We start from the raw sequence: 17,193 nt of genomic DNA, 5'->3' as shown, positions 1-17,193 counted from the left end.
GGCATCATCTTGGGACAGGTTTGGAGCGCGGAAGACACAGATTTTCTGCAGGTGAGGAACAGATAACATCTTAGGACGGAACTGGCGACGTTTTCAGTCCCAGGTCACACCTTTGCAATGTTTTGGATACCATGACGTGAATTTTTAAGGTGACTTAAAAGTCACTCCAGAACAGCGTCTCAAATTGTTCGCAGCAAAACATTCATACTCCATCTCGAGTTTAAATCGAAAAAGAAGTTTTACAGTTGGCGCAGTGCTTCGAGTTTAAGGGCATTCTAGGTGCGAACAATTTAAAACTTTTGCGTACAACCTAGAATACCGAAACACACACAGTATTTATATACTTGAATCGTAATTCGTAAATTGCATCAAAAAATCGCAAAAGTGTGACCCAGACTTTATGGTCTCTCTGTTGTTTTGGTGTAGTTATTGTGTTCAGAAATCAGCCTGGGAAGATGAAGAACAAAGATACTTAAAAACCCATTTTGACCTTTTTTTGCCTACAGTCAAGAGGATTTGTTGGTTTTTGTATTTTTGTACCTCTAATACGTTTTCACATTGGTCCAGGCGTTGCCATACAGTGACGACAATATATTTGTTTCGACTACAATGTCCTGTACACTACTTCTATTTTGTTACAGAATAATTTTTTCTCAACTGGTACCTTCTCTAGGACTGAAGTACCAGTATTCCATACGAGCTGTTTGCACAGGAGTCCGTAAACTAATAGAACCGTAAATTTCGCGGTAAGGGGGAAAGGCGCTAACGCGTTGTTCGATCAGACAGTACATTTCTGAGAGAAAATCTGGTGTGCTTACGTTGCGATAATTTCGTGGTGGAGTGGGCAAATTAAAAACGACGGATACAAGACTACCGCGAATATCTCAAGGCTTCCAGTGACCAGATAGGATCTTACCGTGGCCGACAAGTACAAAATTTTACACCGCAACTTTTGGTGTTTTATACCGCAGCTTTTGGTGTTTTACACTGCAACTTTTGGTGTTTTACACTGCAACTTTTTCTGTGTTTTACACTGCAACTTTTGCTGTGTTTTACACTGCAACTTTTGCTGTGTTTTACACTGCAACTTTCGGTGTTTTACACTGCAACTTTTGGTGTTTTACACTGCAACTTTTGCTGTGTTTTATACTGCAACTTTTGCTGTGTGGAAAACTTACACCCCTCCCCTTTTATAATGGACGGTCCCCCTGTCAGGTCAAAGGTGACAAAGATGGCAGCAAAAGTTGCAGTGTAAAACACAGCAAAAGTTGCAGTGTAAAACACCAAAACTTGCAGTGTAAAACACAGCAAAAGTTGCAGTGTAAAACACAGCAGAAGTTGCAGTGTAAAACACCCAAAGTTGCCGTGTAAAACACCAAAAGTTGCGGTGTAAAACACCAAAAGTTGCGGTGTAAAACACCAAAAGTTGCGGTGTAAAATTTTGTTCTTGTCGGCCACGGTAGGATCTAGTTGGCTCTGTCCCAGGCTTTGTCACGTCAGTTTTGGGCCCCTCCCGGTCCCTGCCATTTAAATGACAGGGTGTAGGGATGATAAATATGAACACATCAAGTGAACTGTGTCGGAAGGGCAATTTCAGGCTTGCCAGGTGTTGCAATAACAAAATAACGTTTTCAATTTTTCCACAACTGCTCCAACTGAGTTCTCAAGCACTTGGAAAACAACGATACTTATCTATTTTGAGTTGAGGTGATACTTTTCCGGGCAAAAAAAAAAAAAAGAAGAGAAATGAGACCATTTCGAAAAGTTTGTATTGCGCAGACAACAAACATATAGTTTTTAGGGCATTCGCCTCAGGGCATTCGCAGCGCACATTCCTGTGCATTTGCAACAAATCGAACTTTTGTCCCCCAGGATTAGATAATATAAATGGGACATCTTGTGGCTTGATGGTTAGTGGTTTGTTTGTTTGTTTGTTTGTTTGTTTGTTTGTTTGGCCTAGATATAGAATCCAGGGGTCCAGGATTCAGACCACTTAAAGGTCCCGATGTGACCACATAAAAATTTAAAGAGCAGAAGCGACTATTCTGGTTCTGTAGATACTACTGAGTGTTTTACTGAATCTCAAAGCGGAATTGTTTTGTCAACTTGACATTGAGTCTGGACTATGCAGAAGTTATATTATACCGTAACATACAACATCTTAGCTGTAAAGAATTGTTTTTAAACCATTCTCTCAACCTAGGTCTGAGTTGCGTAGCACGTCGACTAGCACGTGCACAAGCACAACAGCCGGTAACATGTTATTCTTGAAGCCCCCCCAAAGTACCCTCCAAATCAATTACACAGCACATAATTTCGCAAACAACCATTGGACAAATTCAAAGCGGTGGCTCTCAAGGAGTCTTGGGTTGATCTTGAAAATTGCATTTGCAAGTTGCCTCTGGATACAATTCGTAACCTTAGCTACATTGTTTTCTATTTGTTTGACCACAAATTTAAAGTGACTTTGATCTCTGGCAGTCAAACCATTGAAACCCATAATTAAGTTTAAAAAAAACGGTGCCCTCAAAAAAAGTCAACTAATTACATTTGTCCAATAAGAGAGCGGAATCAAATGTTTGTCAATCAAATGTAGGCGTGTCTTCGGGATAGTGCTTTTTTTAACAGACCCTTTTCATATATTCTAGGTATATGTACAGACAACTTGGATATTAGATCTGAACAAATGTTTTCAAACCATTCTCTCAACCTAGGTCTCTCTGAGTGGCCTAGCACATCGACTAGCACAAGCACAGCAACCGGTAACATACAGCCGGTAACACGTTATTTTTATTGCTTTATATGTTTTATTGTTGTCTTTGATGCATTATCATTTGTGCTCTTTAGTATATTTTATGAGTTCTGACGATTGACGTTGTTGGATGAAACTTGATCACGCACTGTTATTATCAATGTTCTTTTCAAATTGTCTTCTTTAAATCTTTAAAAATTTTGAATATCATATGCACATCATGGTTTTTAGTTAAAGCTCCAGCCATGATTTTCACTCTCATGGAAAAAAGTATACGACGTCCGTTCAAGTAGGAAGACACCAATGTTGCGTTTTGATAAAACGTCTGACTGCACAAAGCAGGCCTAAACTTGAAGCAATAATTATGAGCTATAAAATGATATCCTTGTTATTAGCAAAATGAAGACCAAACTGTGTGTGTGTTCGACGAATCGTAAGTCATTGGAAGCTGCCCTGATACCAAACTGAAGAAGCAAGTGTATTTGAATTTCCATATGATTTCTGATATGTTTTACATGTCGAGCTACCACAGTGCTTGACATGTGCTCTCGTTCGTTCACATTTTCTGTCACGAAATACACAAAATATTGAAACAAAAGTTGGAATTCATTTCCCATCCAAATAAAAGAATTATAAAAATGTATAATTGATATTTTCTTCTTTTGTTAACAGGTACACAAACAAGATCGCACACATCAACATTTTATGATTTTGAATATTCCATGTCTCAATATTTAGGTTCGGTGTATGTGCTACTATATCAATTTCGCAAGAGTTTTCTTGTGCGATGATTTCAGTATTTCTTCTATCTAGGCCTCCTGTCACTTGTGGATCTGATCTATTTGATTTTTCAACAAAAATTATGCAGTTCAGTCATTTTTACCTTTGTGTGATTTGGATGCAATGTTCTTTTAGTGTCTCTATGTACCAATCTGGCAATAATAAACCAATTGACTTACACAGATTTTCCATCATTTATACCACCTACCCATTCTGAAAAACAAGAAAAATTCTAACGTATTCTCGCCTTGTGTTCTGTTCGGGCTGTCTAGTATCCTGTACGGGCTGTCGACTCTATGTTTTGCCTTTACGACCCAGGGTAAGTTCAGCGTGACCATTGTCGTTGGATTCATAAGGTAACGTGCAGTGAATCATTGTTGAAAATTCCTGTTTGGACTCACTCTAACCGAGAGACTCAGTGCCCTGGCACACGGTTTTTGTCGTCTTTCTTATAATGCTTTCCCTTTAATCATATAGGAGACAGAAGGAGGGGATTAACTGTGCTGATTCGAATCGTTTTGACTAAATCGTATAAAACCGCAAAGGAAAGGTTGTGTCGTCGCAGGAAATGAATACATACATGTACACCTGCAATTTATTGGCAACGACTCAAGAGCGGATCCTTCTTTGGGTACCGTTTGAAAGTATTTTCAAACTTCTACCTGTACACGATTCTGCAAATGCATTCCGGCCTAGACCCCATGGAATTTTGTCGTGTTTAGTTTGGCTTCCCAGAAAAAACAAAACAAAAATGACGGATCTATTTGTTGATCCTCTTAGACGTTTGGTCGGTTATTAAAATAGAATATGTATTGGTTCAGGCGGCATCGCAGCCTTTCTCCTGCGGTTTTGTTATGATAGGTGCCGACAGGACAAGCGCCTCTTGGCCGGGAAAGACAACGGGTTACGGAAACACCTCGCACCCAAATTCTGTTTATCAACATCATTAGGCCACAGCAAGTAAGGCTTATGGATGACATCCTTCGGGCACCTCAAATCTAATGCGATAGCGCGACTCGAAGGATGCAAACGTTATAGAAAATGAATGACGCTGACAATGGAAGAATGTTTTATATGATAAAATCATTTGTAATCTTTAGAATAATACTTCATGATTTTCTAAGCCTATCAGCCAAATACAGCCTTTTTAGATGGGGAGATTTTAACCAAATTGCATACGAAATGCCAACAAACAAAAAGTAAGATTTAACGTCTGGAAGGGGAGACATTTTCTTTTTTGGGGGGGGGGGCAAAAATCAATATACAATGCGCGCGCAGATGTCATTCATAAGATAAACTTGCTATGGCTTAACAGAAGAACATTTGGCTTATTACAGGACATGCAAAGGAGGATGCTCGTGACATGTGTCAGACTTAAGTGCCATCACCACATGTTATCTCTGGCAAAGAACGCGTCAAAGTTCGACACAGCAGAAGAAAAAGATTCTAAATTGCACTCCATGTTTCCACTCTAACACATGGACCGACTACCCTCCGTTTGGGATGTGACATCTGATGATATCGCATGAGGTGGCATCAATAGTAAGAAAGGTTTGCCGAGATAATGTTTATATATAGGAAGTTTGACAACGCCCCTTTTCGACATATACGGTGGGTCTGCTTCCAGTGCTCATTTAAAAAAAAAGAAAGAAGGAAAGAGAAAAGGAAAGAAGGAAAAAGAAAGAGAGAAAGAAATAAAGAAAGAAAAAGAAAGAAAGAAAGAAAGAAAAAGACAGAAAGAAAGAAAGGTTTTCAAAAATTAACTGAAGCTAACAACAAATGTTCAACTCGGACAAACCTTGCAATGTTGATATCACCATCTCTGTACATCATTGGTGCTCAATCCCTTGTATGCCCCCCCCCCTCATTGTTTAAGTTTGAATCTGTCTCTACTGCTCAATGTTAACATGTCACGTCGGGTGGGTTATGTCTGATCTCTGCATGGTTACAAAATGTTACTCCTTAAAAAATTACAAAAATGTCATACCAAGGGAAAAATCATCACACTGTCGTGCTGTTCTACCACGAAGTATCCTTTGAGCTTTGCATAATCCGTTGAACGTTTGAAAGCCACGCCAAATGATAAAAGTGAACAAAAATGGTAGTAAAATGCAGAGATGAGACTTGACCCACCCGAATCCATGCACATGTACATACAATGTACACGCCGTGGGCCAAACTCAGATCGTCGGACTACATTGGAGTCTAGACTTGGTCCTGAAACTTTCCGTCTGCTTTTTGCCCTCTCAGGCTAATTTATGTCTTTTTTGTCTCGCGTTCGCAGAAACTCCACACTTTTTGTTTCTGGCTACGTCACTCAGCGGCGCAGTCGCGCTTACCATCCTTGTCGCACAGCTACAGGTGAGTTTTTTTTACATATTTTTGCATTCAATTTATTGCAAACTCATATATAATGAAAGCGCTTTCATGTACGCTCTTGTTGGGAATATGTAATTGCTAATTCATGTTAACTGTTAGAGAGATAGTTCATGTTTTATGCTATAACCGTCAAAGTAGTCATGTCCTACATGGTGCCTCTTACTCGTAAGGAAAAACGGAATGAAAATAGAAGCGTGTACATCGTAACTCTGAAATAGATTTGACGTTGTCGTTTCTGTTTTTTCCCTCCCCCTTCAGGTGGCTAACTTGTACAGTCAGAACAGAGCGCTGGTCCTTGGGACGTTAAGTGGACTTTTTGCCAGTTCGTGCACTGTGTTTTTCGTCTTTTCGGTGAGTTGTTTACCAATGACGCATTGTATTGTGAGTTCCGTATCTAAGATTGTAGTACGACGCTAAGAGACACTAACTCCACAGTTCAGCACAGTTCTAGGTGCTACCTTGAAATGACAATATTATTGATATGCAACAAAAAAGCCCGGGGATAGAACTTGTCAAACCTGATAAACTTCCACGTCTTGTGACATTATCCAGACATCAGGTTGTTTTGGGGGCGGATCCAAATAGAGTGTGTTGGGTGGGATAGGACTAGAAGAACGGTTTGAAAGTTTCGAAAAAATGTACACAAAAAAAATGGCAAAAAAAAAACCAACAAAAACAACAGCAACAGCACAACGGTATAAAAAAGTATATCATGAATAGGGTAATGACACATGCCCCCCCCCTCCACACAATTTTCTAATGGGGCCGTCCGTCATCTTGCGTTGCCATGGAGCCAGACACGCTATTGAATGTGAACATTAATTCACTTCGCTGGAGCTTTTGTTCACATTCCTAAGCCACAGAAACGGTCGGACGACAGGTAATTACTACAGCTCGCGGACAAAGATGAACTATGTTGTTATGTATCATTTGACCTTGTAAATTATCAACTTATCTATAATTCATCGCGATTGCTCGATAAATCACGTGTCTCCTTGACGACGTGAGACGAAGGACGGTCCTTTTGTGTGTGTGTTTTTGTTTTTTTGGGGGGGGGGATGTTTCAGTACCCAGTTCACGCAAGGACATTCTACGTCCTTGACTCACTTAACTGCGATAAAACATTGTGTTATTGTTTTACCATTATTAGACCTGCTCACATTAAATGGACATCTGTCGTTCGGCCATGGCCGTAATGTTGTTATTTTATCTTTCGCTTGCCTTGATCAAGGAGGTTAAAAAGCAAAATAAAATACAATTGAATTTAAAGCTCCTTGCATTGATATACACCCAACATGTTGACACAAGAAGTGAAGGACACAGCAACAGAATGTATCCCTAACAAATATCTAAAAGTCTAGGGCTGAATGTTTATGTTTACCGAATGAGACCATATTGTTTTTGCTCTGTTCCCTCTTCTTCTTCTTCAAACAAATAAGGTCAATGACCTGGACCAGACTTCTGTCACCATGGTAACTGGTTACATCATGTTGCAATTTTATAGCAGGAGGGATTTAGACGCCTGTCACCATATATATGAATGTGTTTGAGTAAGAATTAATAGAGCAGACCATATGCGACGGTAAACATTATGGCTTTCGCTTTGCAAATGTTATCTTTCTGGTTAAGTTATAATTTACCTCATTTTAAGCATATCGAAAGCGCTTTCGCTAAAGAAAGTTTAGACTGCTTATCAAATCTTTTTTAACTGCCGAATCTCCGTTGTCCTCAATTTGCGTACTGGACGAGAGATTCGGCAGCTAAAATAATAAACCAGGCCACAGCAAGGAGGGCCTGCAAGGGGGGTATTGATTACGAATTACGCTAAATTTGCGCCGCCGATTACGAATTACGTTAAATTCTCAGAGCTGATTACGAATTACGTTAAATCATGAGGATTCCCGACCGTCTAAAACACAGCAACTAATATTTCTACGTCAGAACTATTGCCTTTGTGTTGATTGGCGCATAGGCGGTAGATCCGGGAGTTTTTTGGAGTGAAGACAAGTTCTGGCGGGTGACAAAATCAGGCGAAATCGGGTTCGAACCGGTGGCTGCCGAAGGCACCGGGCGATAGGTGAAGCCGATCAGCGAGTTCCGAGCGCGCCATACACAAACACCGAGATTAGAAATTTTGATTGGGGGGGGGGGCAAGATTTCGGGCGCTTGAAGGCGACCGTCAGCGAGCGCCGCAGGCGCGAGCGTGCTATAGGGGAAATTTTGAATTTATAACCCCTCTGAAACACTATTTCCAGCATTTTGAGACCTAAATTTTGACTGGACGGCATTACCGGTTGTGGATTGGACCATTTTGAAATCAGCCTACGCTATTATGATCTCATGGATTATGCTTTACGTCGCATAAAAGTAACTGATTACGCTTTACGGAGAATAAAAACGACCAATTACGCGTTACGGCTAATGTACCGATTACGAATTACGATGATTTTGGACGGCCGCCTACGTATTACGAAGGCTAAAAAGGCCTGATTACGCCTTACGAAAAAGGGCTTGCAGGCCCTCAGCAAGCTGCTTGCCCATCGATTTTTACCCATAACGCCCCTTCATTTACCCATAATGCCCCGCGTTTCCCAGAGAGGGATGGGATCGTCAAAAAAGTGTACAGATCTGTATGATTAACCAATCAGCTCCACTGTTACAGAAACTGTACGAGCGTGGGTTCAGCATCCACGTCCTGTTCTACCTGTGGACCGGCGGGGCCGTCATACAGTTTCTCAGCGCCATTTTCCTGACGCCGGACGAGCCCATTCTCCCGCCGGCGCGGGGGTCAGAGGACACGTCCCTGGGAGAATCCTACTCCGGCGGGTCGTCGGAAAAGTCGTCGTCCAACTCTGTGTACAGGAAGGGCTCCAAGGACCAATGGTAAGGACGACTGGAGTTCAAAACATTTCAATCTGGCAAGAGCCGCAGGCAAAAGTCAGTACCACTTTTGATAATCCTGTTTACAAACAGACAGGAAACCCAAATAAAGCCAATAGAAATGACAATGGCACCAAAATGTAGCATCATCCTTGATAACAGAATTATTGTAACGTTACAGATTGACATTCAGCCTCGAAAATTATTTCTCCACTTGGACGAAAATTCCACCAGAGGAAGTACTTTGTAAGGCCACGCTAAAGACCCTTCAACCATTTTCTGTACATCATCTGAAATGCTTCAGTTACAAAGCCAATGCGCTTCCCTGCCCAGTATTTTTTTCTATTCCAAGATTTAATTACAAGATGCATATGGCGACGGCACACTCAACATATTTTTATGGAGCCACCAACGCAGACAAACGCATGAACGAACAACAGACATAAAGTAAAGTGAGGAAATTCGTGCCTGTCCCAAAGGCACAAGATCGGTGCACGGTTGGCATTGCAGGATTCGAACTCGGGACCTCTTGGTTCCGAGCCGAACGCTCTGCCGTTACGCCACACGACCCCAGTAGTTTCCAGGCTTGTCGACTATACTACGACACGTAACTGAGGAATAAGTTGCGTTCTGAACCCGCCGTAGGTTGACCACAGAGGTGCAGACGGAGCCCAGTGCCCGGTCCCTGTACCTGTCTCCGGACTACCTGTGGCTGCTCGTCTGGCTCTCCATCTTACAGCTCAAGTTCTTCTTCATGGTCGCCATCTTGAACCAACAACTCAACGTCCTGTCTGGAGACCTCGGTTCATCAGGTGAGGCGTGTTATTAATTTTCACGGGATAAGGCCACACCAAGTAAATTTTATGGATGACGTCCGCGCGCGCATTGATTTTGGCCTCTTCCTAGAAAAAAAAAAACACAAGAAATTTTGCTTCCTGTAACTATGACCAAAGTCACGGCAGTGTCGCAAATCGTCAGATTGACGTGAAACCCGTAACGCGAGGTGTCGGAACAGAACAGAAAATTTTTCACTGTCCACTGTTCCACCTGATTTATTGCTGTTTTGATGATGAATAAAAGACTTCTTGCTTGTTACACTGTGTCACCTCATTCAATTGGTGTCCTAACATTTGTCGTCTCTTAGTATATTTCTAATCTAGGCATCTTGTTTTTTAGGGCCCTTCTTGTTTTTTTTCGCCCTCTCGCATTAGATTTAGGGTCTCCAAAGGACGTCATCCATAAAATTTACTTGGTGTGGCCTAAACATAAAAGACATGATAGCTTTCAGTTTGAAAGTTCACCTGTGTTGGTAGAATCACTAAGGACGAAATTTCTGACACAAGGAATTTTCGACTGAAAGACCACCAGTCTAGGTCTGTTAGTTCAAGGAATGAATCCATTATAACGTCGTTTTGTACAACTTGCGAAGAAACGGCACGGTATCAGAGTATCTCTATCTGTTCAACAACATTTGGCGCAAAGACCTCATTGTTATATTTAGCTAAAATGGCACAGAGAAGTTTGTCGGGTAAAGGTTCAAAAGTGATCCCCTAGTTTCCTTCTCTTCCCAGTGAACTGGTACCTGAGCTGCTTCGCCATCATCCAGGGTGTCGGGCTCCCCTTCGCACCCCTGTCCGGTTGGGTCATGGACAGGGGCTGCAAGAAGCCAATAGCGGCGCCAAGCGTCTTGATGATGTACTACAGGATACAGAACATCGGCCATCGACTGGCCCTTCACCAGGACAGCAACAGCAACTACAACTTCAACCTGATCTACAGTCTGAAACACGACAGGAGAGGTGAGTTGAAGGATCGAGGTTGTAAACCTCGTGGGCTACTACGTTGCCTTTTTAGTGTGGTTTCACTGTTTGGTGGAACTGTTCACAAGACTGTTCGCAAATAATTTACCAGACTGAATGACTCATTTGTACTTTCCTACACCAAAAACTATAGAAACTGCCTCTATGAAATATTTTAAGAAGTGTTTTCCCCTGTAAACTGACAAGTGTTCTCTAACCCTACCATCTGCAGCCCTGGAGCTCCAGTTGCCAGACGAGCACGTAGATCAGAAGGATCAGTCCAGAAGAATTAAGAACTGCGCAGTTTCCAGTTTCCTCACTTGTTGTCTAGGTCTTGTTGTGTGCATTGCAGACGTCATTCCAGTCATACAAGTCCAGGTAAGCTATGTTTGTAGGTTCAAATGCGCACCGAATTATGCATATTCAGTGAATGAATGAATTGTTTATTCAAACTGGGAGACTCTCTCACAGCCAAACGGCTGAATTGCAGATTCCATTACACATTTTTAAAAGTATCATCAAGTATCAGTGTGTTGCATATTGGATATTGAGGATAATTAGATGATAATCGAATCCCACTTCTGACACCATGTTATCTTTCTGGGATGTTCTTGCAATATTGGAGGGTTCTCTTTTCTCTTGTATGTTTTGCACGTTTATACTTATTTTAATTCACGTACAGTGCTACATTTAGGCTCAACGTTAACATTGTTATGTTTGTTTTATTTTTTAGATCCTTGGGTTCGTGGCTTTAATTGGCCTAAGAGGCTTCTTGTACTCTACGTATACAGCGTACATCACGATCATGTAAGTACACGTGTATTTTTACTAATCCGATTATTGTATAAATGTACGAGCTGCACGAAAAGTGGACGGTTTTTACGGATTTTCTATACGTTTTGTCATTTTTTAGATTCACTTTCGGTAACCTTTACAGAAAGAAAAGCGGTCAAAATCCTGACAAAACTTATAAAAACGTTAAAAAAACGTTCGAAAATATGTTCAACCTTTGCTCGGACAGTAACATGCTCAACACAAAGATTTGGTACATGGTGCTCTTTAATTTTCTCTCCTAGATTCCCGCCATCTCACCACGGCCGGCTGATGGGTATCGGGTACGTGGTGGCTGCCGTGGTGGACCTACTGATGTACCCTGCGTTCCTACTGATGGAGGGTGCCCTGCGGGGAGACCCGTTTTACGTGAGTGTATTTTATACGTATCCACGTAGAGCCTGCAGAACGTATTCACGCGATGTTATCGGTGCTTCCGCCGCCATGGTGGGCGGGTCCTTATTTGCATTCCAACACAACGAAGGTCTACGCAGGTCGCGGTTTCATCACGGATATGCAAATGAGTACATGCAAAAATTACTCCGTTCAGTTTCATTTGCATGTTCGTCATCCCCCGAATGAGATGGCAGCCAAGACACCTCACTTTGTAGCCACCATCATTTTCGAATGACAAAACACGTTGGGCATTGACAATTGACACCGAATTAAAAGCCCAGGAAGTCTATACCGACCCCCTTTCTGTTGAGTGATGACTAATGCGTCCTTGGAATCCGATTGGATTATATGGATGACATCCTCTGGGAGCCCCAAAACTGATGCGCGCGTGCGAATAAAAAAAAAGTTTTGCAAAAAAAAAGTTGCTTTCATTATGAAATCTACGTGGTCATGACGGTTGAACAAATGAGGCAGAATATGGTTTGGCGAATAATCTACTACTAGTATTTCATTTCTTTAAATTTCCGTCTTTTTTCGTTTGATTTTGGCATTCTACGACATTGGTACGGTTTTTAGATATTTTTTTGCAACTTACGGCATATCTTTGCTCATTTGCAACTGTTTTGTACGATTTACAATATGGTTGAAAACTTTTCTTTTTTGGAAACGGCCGAAAATTCATGCGCGCGCGGATATCATCCATATAATCAAATCAACATGGCCTGATTTAGGTAAACATTTATGCTAAGATTGGCAACATACTTGGTCCGTTTTGACAGTTTAGAGACCCAAGGATAGCAATTGTATATGTATATAGTTATGAAGAGTTAATGCCCCGCCCCGAGGTGTATATGGTGAGATAATCCCTTGTCAGGTGCGATAACCACCGAATAAATCACCGAGTGAGCGTAACGTAGAATTTTTAATGAGCCAACAAATTCTTTATCTGATGTTGTGTTCCGACACTTTTTCTTACAGATCAATGTTGTGCTGCTACTGCTGTCCCTGGTGGCCTTTGGTTTACCGGCGTACCTTGCGCGCAAATGTCAAAGGTCAGCCAATGGCAACCATTCACTGACGCTGCTGCCCTCGCCAGCCAAAGTGTAACAGGTGTATAGTTTACCGCCATGCAAAACTCGATAGAAGTTGTAAACACGGTTGCAGTTTTTGAAAACACACAGGGTAAAGGTCTCAGGCTTCTCCGTATTCATGGGGTGGTACTTTTATACCAAGGACAAGAAAAATTAAATAGTATTTTCAATATAAAGATTTGTCTACATTTTTTGTTAAAGATGGTATGATGCAATGGAGGAATGACTGTGTAGCCGTGCAGGAAAAATTCAGGATAGACAAGAGTGAATCATATCATACGGGTGGACACATTTCCAGAAGCAAACTGTTGAAACACAGACAATCTACTTACGTTGGTGCTACATTTTTTAGCTCTCTTCTTATTCAGATCTCAGTGTAATGATTTGTACAAATGGTACAAATGTCTAGTCAATAGCCACCACCACGAATGGCTATCCATACAGTCTTCTGTATATTATTTGTAACTCTTGTAAAATGTTGGTGGTTATCATGTTGTAATGATGGTGTTATTATGTTGTAATGATGGTGTACATTGTTGTATATTCACTGGTCATAAAAATGGGATAAATTCGCAGAACTTCAATGTATAACAGTAGCTGTATATAGTGCTGCGTGGCTACTACTACTAGTATAGTACATTCTTGTAATGTCGACACTTGTTGCAATGGACATGGAATGAATATTCAGGTAGCTCGGGTGCTGTCTGATATGTTATGTACATTTTGTTCAGGGTAGAAAAACTTAACTTTAGAAAAAATATTTCGAAGCAGGTACAGATGTTGATATTTCTACTTTGCTGTTAGTATTGAGATGTTCAAGAGACATTTGAAGTCGTGGCCCTATGTTACAGGGTGACAACCAGCGTCATCAAAATGGCGGTACGTACGACGTATGTCGTCCAAGCTTCATCTGAGAATTTTTTTCCAATCTTTCATGTAGGATAGGTTACACACTTACTGAAGAACTATGGAAGCCCTAGCTCGAAGGGTTAGCTGCCGCCATTTTGATGATGTGGGTTGTAGCCCGTGTAGTACGTACATGTACATGTACTGACCAACCTCGTGCAATGAACTACCATGGGACCACTGTGGAATATATGTACTGAGTTGAGATGACTGTACTTGTCTTAATAAGCAACGTATAATCGTGTTTAAAAACGTATTACGCGTCCTACAAATTATGATTATTGGTATCAAAGCGCATCTTCAAATGTGTGTAGGGGAGGGGCCAGGACATTTGGTTTTTGTACAAAAACAGGCATATTCATCAAGGCTTCAAAATACACTTACCACAAATTTCAATCTCCGAAAGCTACGCTGGGTGGCTAAACATGTCTACTTGCTGTTTGTGGGAAAACACGCTTTGTTTTAAAGAGCTACAGCCGATCAGAGATAAACAAACACTGACCTTTGAACCTCCAGCTGGGAATCGCCTATAGGTAGCTGAGGGGGTGTACATATCCCCAAAAGATGGAACATAACACCTGTATACAACGAGGTCACAAGTTTTGTCTAGATTTCAAAAGTAAACATACTTTTTGTCTACCTGGCAGAAAACTGGAAAATCTGACCAGAATTGGTCCCAGAAAAAATTCTATAATATAATAACAGAAACTGCGCAGGTACAATTCCTGGCCCCTCTCCTGTAGAAGAAATACGCTGAATTTTGATTGAATGATTGACTTTCAAATCTAGTGACATTTGTTTCTAGAGACTCGTACTAGTTTTGTATATTACATGTACTTGAAAGTTCATATTGGACTGTATTTTAAACCAGAGATAGAAGACAGTCACCTGAGTTGAAGGTTGCTAAAAAATGAGGAGTACTAGTCGTACTCCCCAGAAAATATTATATATCACAACACGAATGGATCGTTTATATTACAGAGTTATAAATAAAATCTATGGAAGCTTCTGCCATATGATGGTTTCGGCTCTTCTATTATACAAACAGATATATTTGAAGTAATGTTATTTGCGATATTTTAAGCTATCTTTATATTTGGAGCTTTCGCAGACTTTGTATCTGATTATCTGCTATGGAGTGGTTCGTCTTTCCTCAGGTTGCCGAACTAGCGAAGTCTTTTTTTGTAATTATGAGCAAAAGCTAACTAGGTTACACAAGCGAGTCGTAAAATTTTTTGGCTTGAGTTTTTCACGTTTGTTTGAGTTCCATGTCTGCAAAGAAGACGAGGTAGCCGATGCCGGCGCCCAGGAAGACTGCGATGGCCAGCCAGCCGTTGTACGTCATGACCACCAGCATCAGACAGTAGGCCCCCACCACCTGCAGTACATGCAGCAGGGACTGGGCTAGGTGGTACCGTAACCTGGAACAGGAGCGAAGAGAATCAATCAATCAATCAATCAATCAATCAATCAACTGTAGCTGGTACTGTGTATGGCAAAGAAACAACAATGGTACATACACAAACTAATACTAAAATATGATTCTAACAAGCTAGTCCATAATGATACTAAAGCTAATCTATTGTGTTTTCTTAGGAAGAGTATTATTACATTCTGTAATTCAGGGGGTATATCAGCTATTTACAATATGATGTCGCTTTTATAGTGATTCAAATATGAATTTTCCAACGTACACTGATAACTGGGTAGGACATGAAAGGAGAGTATTAAAGATATCTGATTTTGAGTGAGGTAGCGTAACATTAGTTTTGGTGACTTTTGTCTGTTCAAACGAAAAACAAGGAAGAGTTGCATAATTTCTTTTTCATATGATTATGAGAATCTATTCCAAGGCTGCTTGCATGCCACAAATCAGTAAAATCCATTTAAATTGGAGTTATCCTCGATCAAAGTTTCCGACAAAAAATACCCCTGCAGTTCCATAAATATCATAGGGGGCGTGTAGGCCACTTTCATCTGATTATGAGAATCTCTCCCTAAGCTAACTGCATGCCACAAATCGGGAATATCCATTCGTTCTTATAAACTGGAGTTATCCTCGATCAAAGTTTCCGACAAAAATATCCCATGCAGTTCCAAAACAATATTGTAGGGGGCATGCATGTACTAGGCTCCCTGTGTGATATGTGCCAGCAACGCGCATTTCTGCAGCGACTCGAGCTCTGGGTCCAAAAGTCGGTAGACTTTGGCTTAGGTCGTGTTTAATCATGTAGGATATAGGTGGGTAAGGTGCCAAAACGTCACGCGAAAGACCAGGTTCAGAGTAATCCCAACATGTAAAAAAAGTATCGAAGCATTGTGCACGGTGGATACTACAGTGTGAAGTATGTTTAACACAAAACAAAACGGTAACATTGGCAATAGAATTGTCCACTGCCGTTGTGTATAATCTATGGAAGCACTGACATTACATCATGCTTTTATATAAACCTACCACATAACAAAATTTACCTGTATTTTATCTCCTTCAGCATTACAGAGAATTGTACTAGATTTTTTTGCCCATACTAGTTCTTGTTCTGTTATGCTTAACAAAGTAATGTCACAGTCAAGGTACATGTAACGTTAGTACCATAATAATAAATAATATCCAGGTATTACAGTATATTCAGTTGTCAGTTGACGTACAAACGTAAAGTACAACCTACTTACTTCCTCTTCCTGGTCAGAGCGACGTCCGGGGGTGATCTGAGAAGCGGCGTGCTCTCCTCGGCCTCCGGGTCGGACGTGTCCCGTGTCTCCCTGTCGACCCATAACCCCTTCCCCTTCCCCACCCACCCCACCAGCCGCTTCAGACCCTCGAACAGCGCGCCGAAACAGATGATCGCGAGTACACTGAAGGCCATGCCGGTCGCATCCTGCACAGACCAGCCGTCAAACAAAATGACGGCCTGGTCAGACCAGTAGAAGGACATCGGCATGTCCATTTTTGCTGCAACAAGCTTCGTCTCTTTCTCTCTCACACAAACACCTTGCTCTCACGGACGTTCCAGACCTGGCTGTATTTTGGACTCTGCCCCCCTCCCCACACTTCGAGATCAGACACCTGACGTAGTATTAACTTATCAACCAAGCGTGACGTCATCACTACCCTTCCTGGACGACCTACAGGTCGAAAACCTATGGCACTATTGTGGCAATCCTAGGTAGGTATTAGACATATATTTACGTTTATTGCGACGGAAATAATATAACGCTTATTGTGATGGTAAAAAAAAAAGACACACATTAACTTTAATGTTGTTGCTCGATTCCAACGTGTCAACCCACGCCATTTTGAACTATAAAGCATTTATTGCGTGAAAACACCATGTTGAACATGGTCATTTAAACTTTCCGCTAGTGACCAGTTTTTGCA

General features: G+C 41.3%; 2 protein-coding genes across 2 annotated transcripts; one reads left to right on the top strand and one right to left on the bottom strand.

Moving 5' to 3' along the window:
- Nucleotides 1-6: 6 nt before the first annotated feature.
- LOC109469548 (solute carrier family 43 member 3-like) lies at nucleotides 7-14,828 on the top strand. The gene is made up of 11 exons (XM_019768081.1): nucleotides 7-51; nucleotides 3,805-3,851; nucleotides 5,817-5,893; nucleotides 6,170-6,262; nucleotides 8,574-8,794; nucleotides 9,437-9,603; nucleotides 10,363-10,590; nucleotides 10,823-10,968; nucleotides 11,324-11,397; nucleotides 11,667-11,790; nucleotides 12,796-14,828. Exons 6-11 carry the CDS (start codon nucleotides 9,546-9,548, stop codon nucleotides 12,922-12,924), a joined length of 759 nt encoding a protein of 252 aa, XP_019623640.1. The 5' UTR covers nucleotides 7-51; nucleotides 3,805-3,851; nucleotides 5,817-5,893; nucleotides 6,170-6,262; nucleotides 8,574-8,794; nucleotides 9,437-9,545; the 3' UTR covers nucleotides 12,925-14,828.
- On the bottom strand, nucleotides 14,802-17,081 carry LOC109469551 (probable low affinity copper uptake protein 2). The gene is made up of 2 exons (XM_019768083.1): nucleotides 16,488-17,081; nucleotides 14,802-15,235 (listed from the first exon to the last, which is right to left on the bottom strand). Exons 1-2 carry the CDS (start codon nucleotides 16,760-16,762, stop codon nucleotides 15,064-15,066), a joined length of 447 nt encoding a protein of 148 aa, XP_019623642.1. The 5' UTR covers nucleotides 16,763-17,081; the 3' UTR covers nucleotides 14,802-15,063.
- Nucleotides 17,082-17,193: the final 112 nt, after the last annotated feature.

This window comes from Branchiostoma belcheri, unplaced genomic scaffold (assembly GCF_001625305.1).
Source record: "Branchiostoma belcheri isolate BF01 breed outbred unplaced genomic scaffold, Haploidv18h27 scaffold207, whole genome shotgun sequence".
Taxonomy (NCBI): Eukaryota; Metazoa; Chordata; class Leptocardii; order Amphioxiformes; family Branchiostomatidae; genus Branchiostoma; species Branchiostoma belcheri.
The sequence above is the reverse complement of the archived record's forward strand: the minus strand, read 5'-3'. Positions and strand labels throughout refer to the sequence as shown.

Bases quoted from the DNA above. Each gene is read 5' to 3' on its own strand.
- LOC109469548 (XM_019768081.1), top strand. From the start codon at position 9,546: ATGGTCGCCATCTTGAACCAACAACTCAACGTCCTGTCTGGAGACCTC. The intron at 10,591-10,822 runs GTGAGTTGAAGG...TACCATCTGCAG, and splicing joins TCTGAAACACGACAGGAGAG to CCCTGGAGCTCCAGTTGCCA. The intron at 10,969-11,323 runs GTAAGCTATGTT...TTTATTTTTTAG, and splicing joins TTCCAGTCATACAAGTCCAG to ATCCTTGGGTTCGTGGCTTT.
- LOC109469551 (XM_019768083.1), bottom strand. From the start codon at position 16,762: ATGGACATGCCGATGTCCTTCTACTGGTCTGACCAGGCCGTCATTTTG. The intron at 15,236-16,487 runs GTAAGTAGGTTG...CTCCTGTTCCAG, and splicing joins GCTCTGACCAGGAAGAGGAA to GTTACGGTACCACCTAGCCC.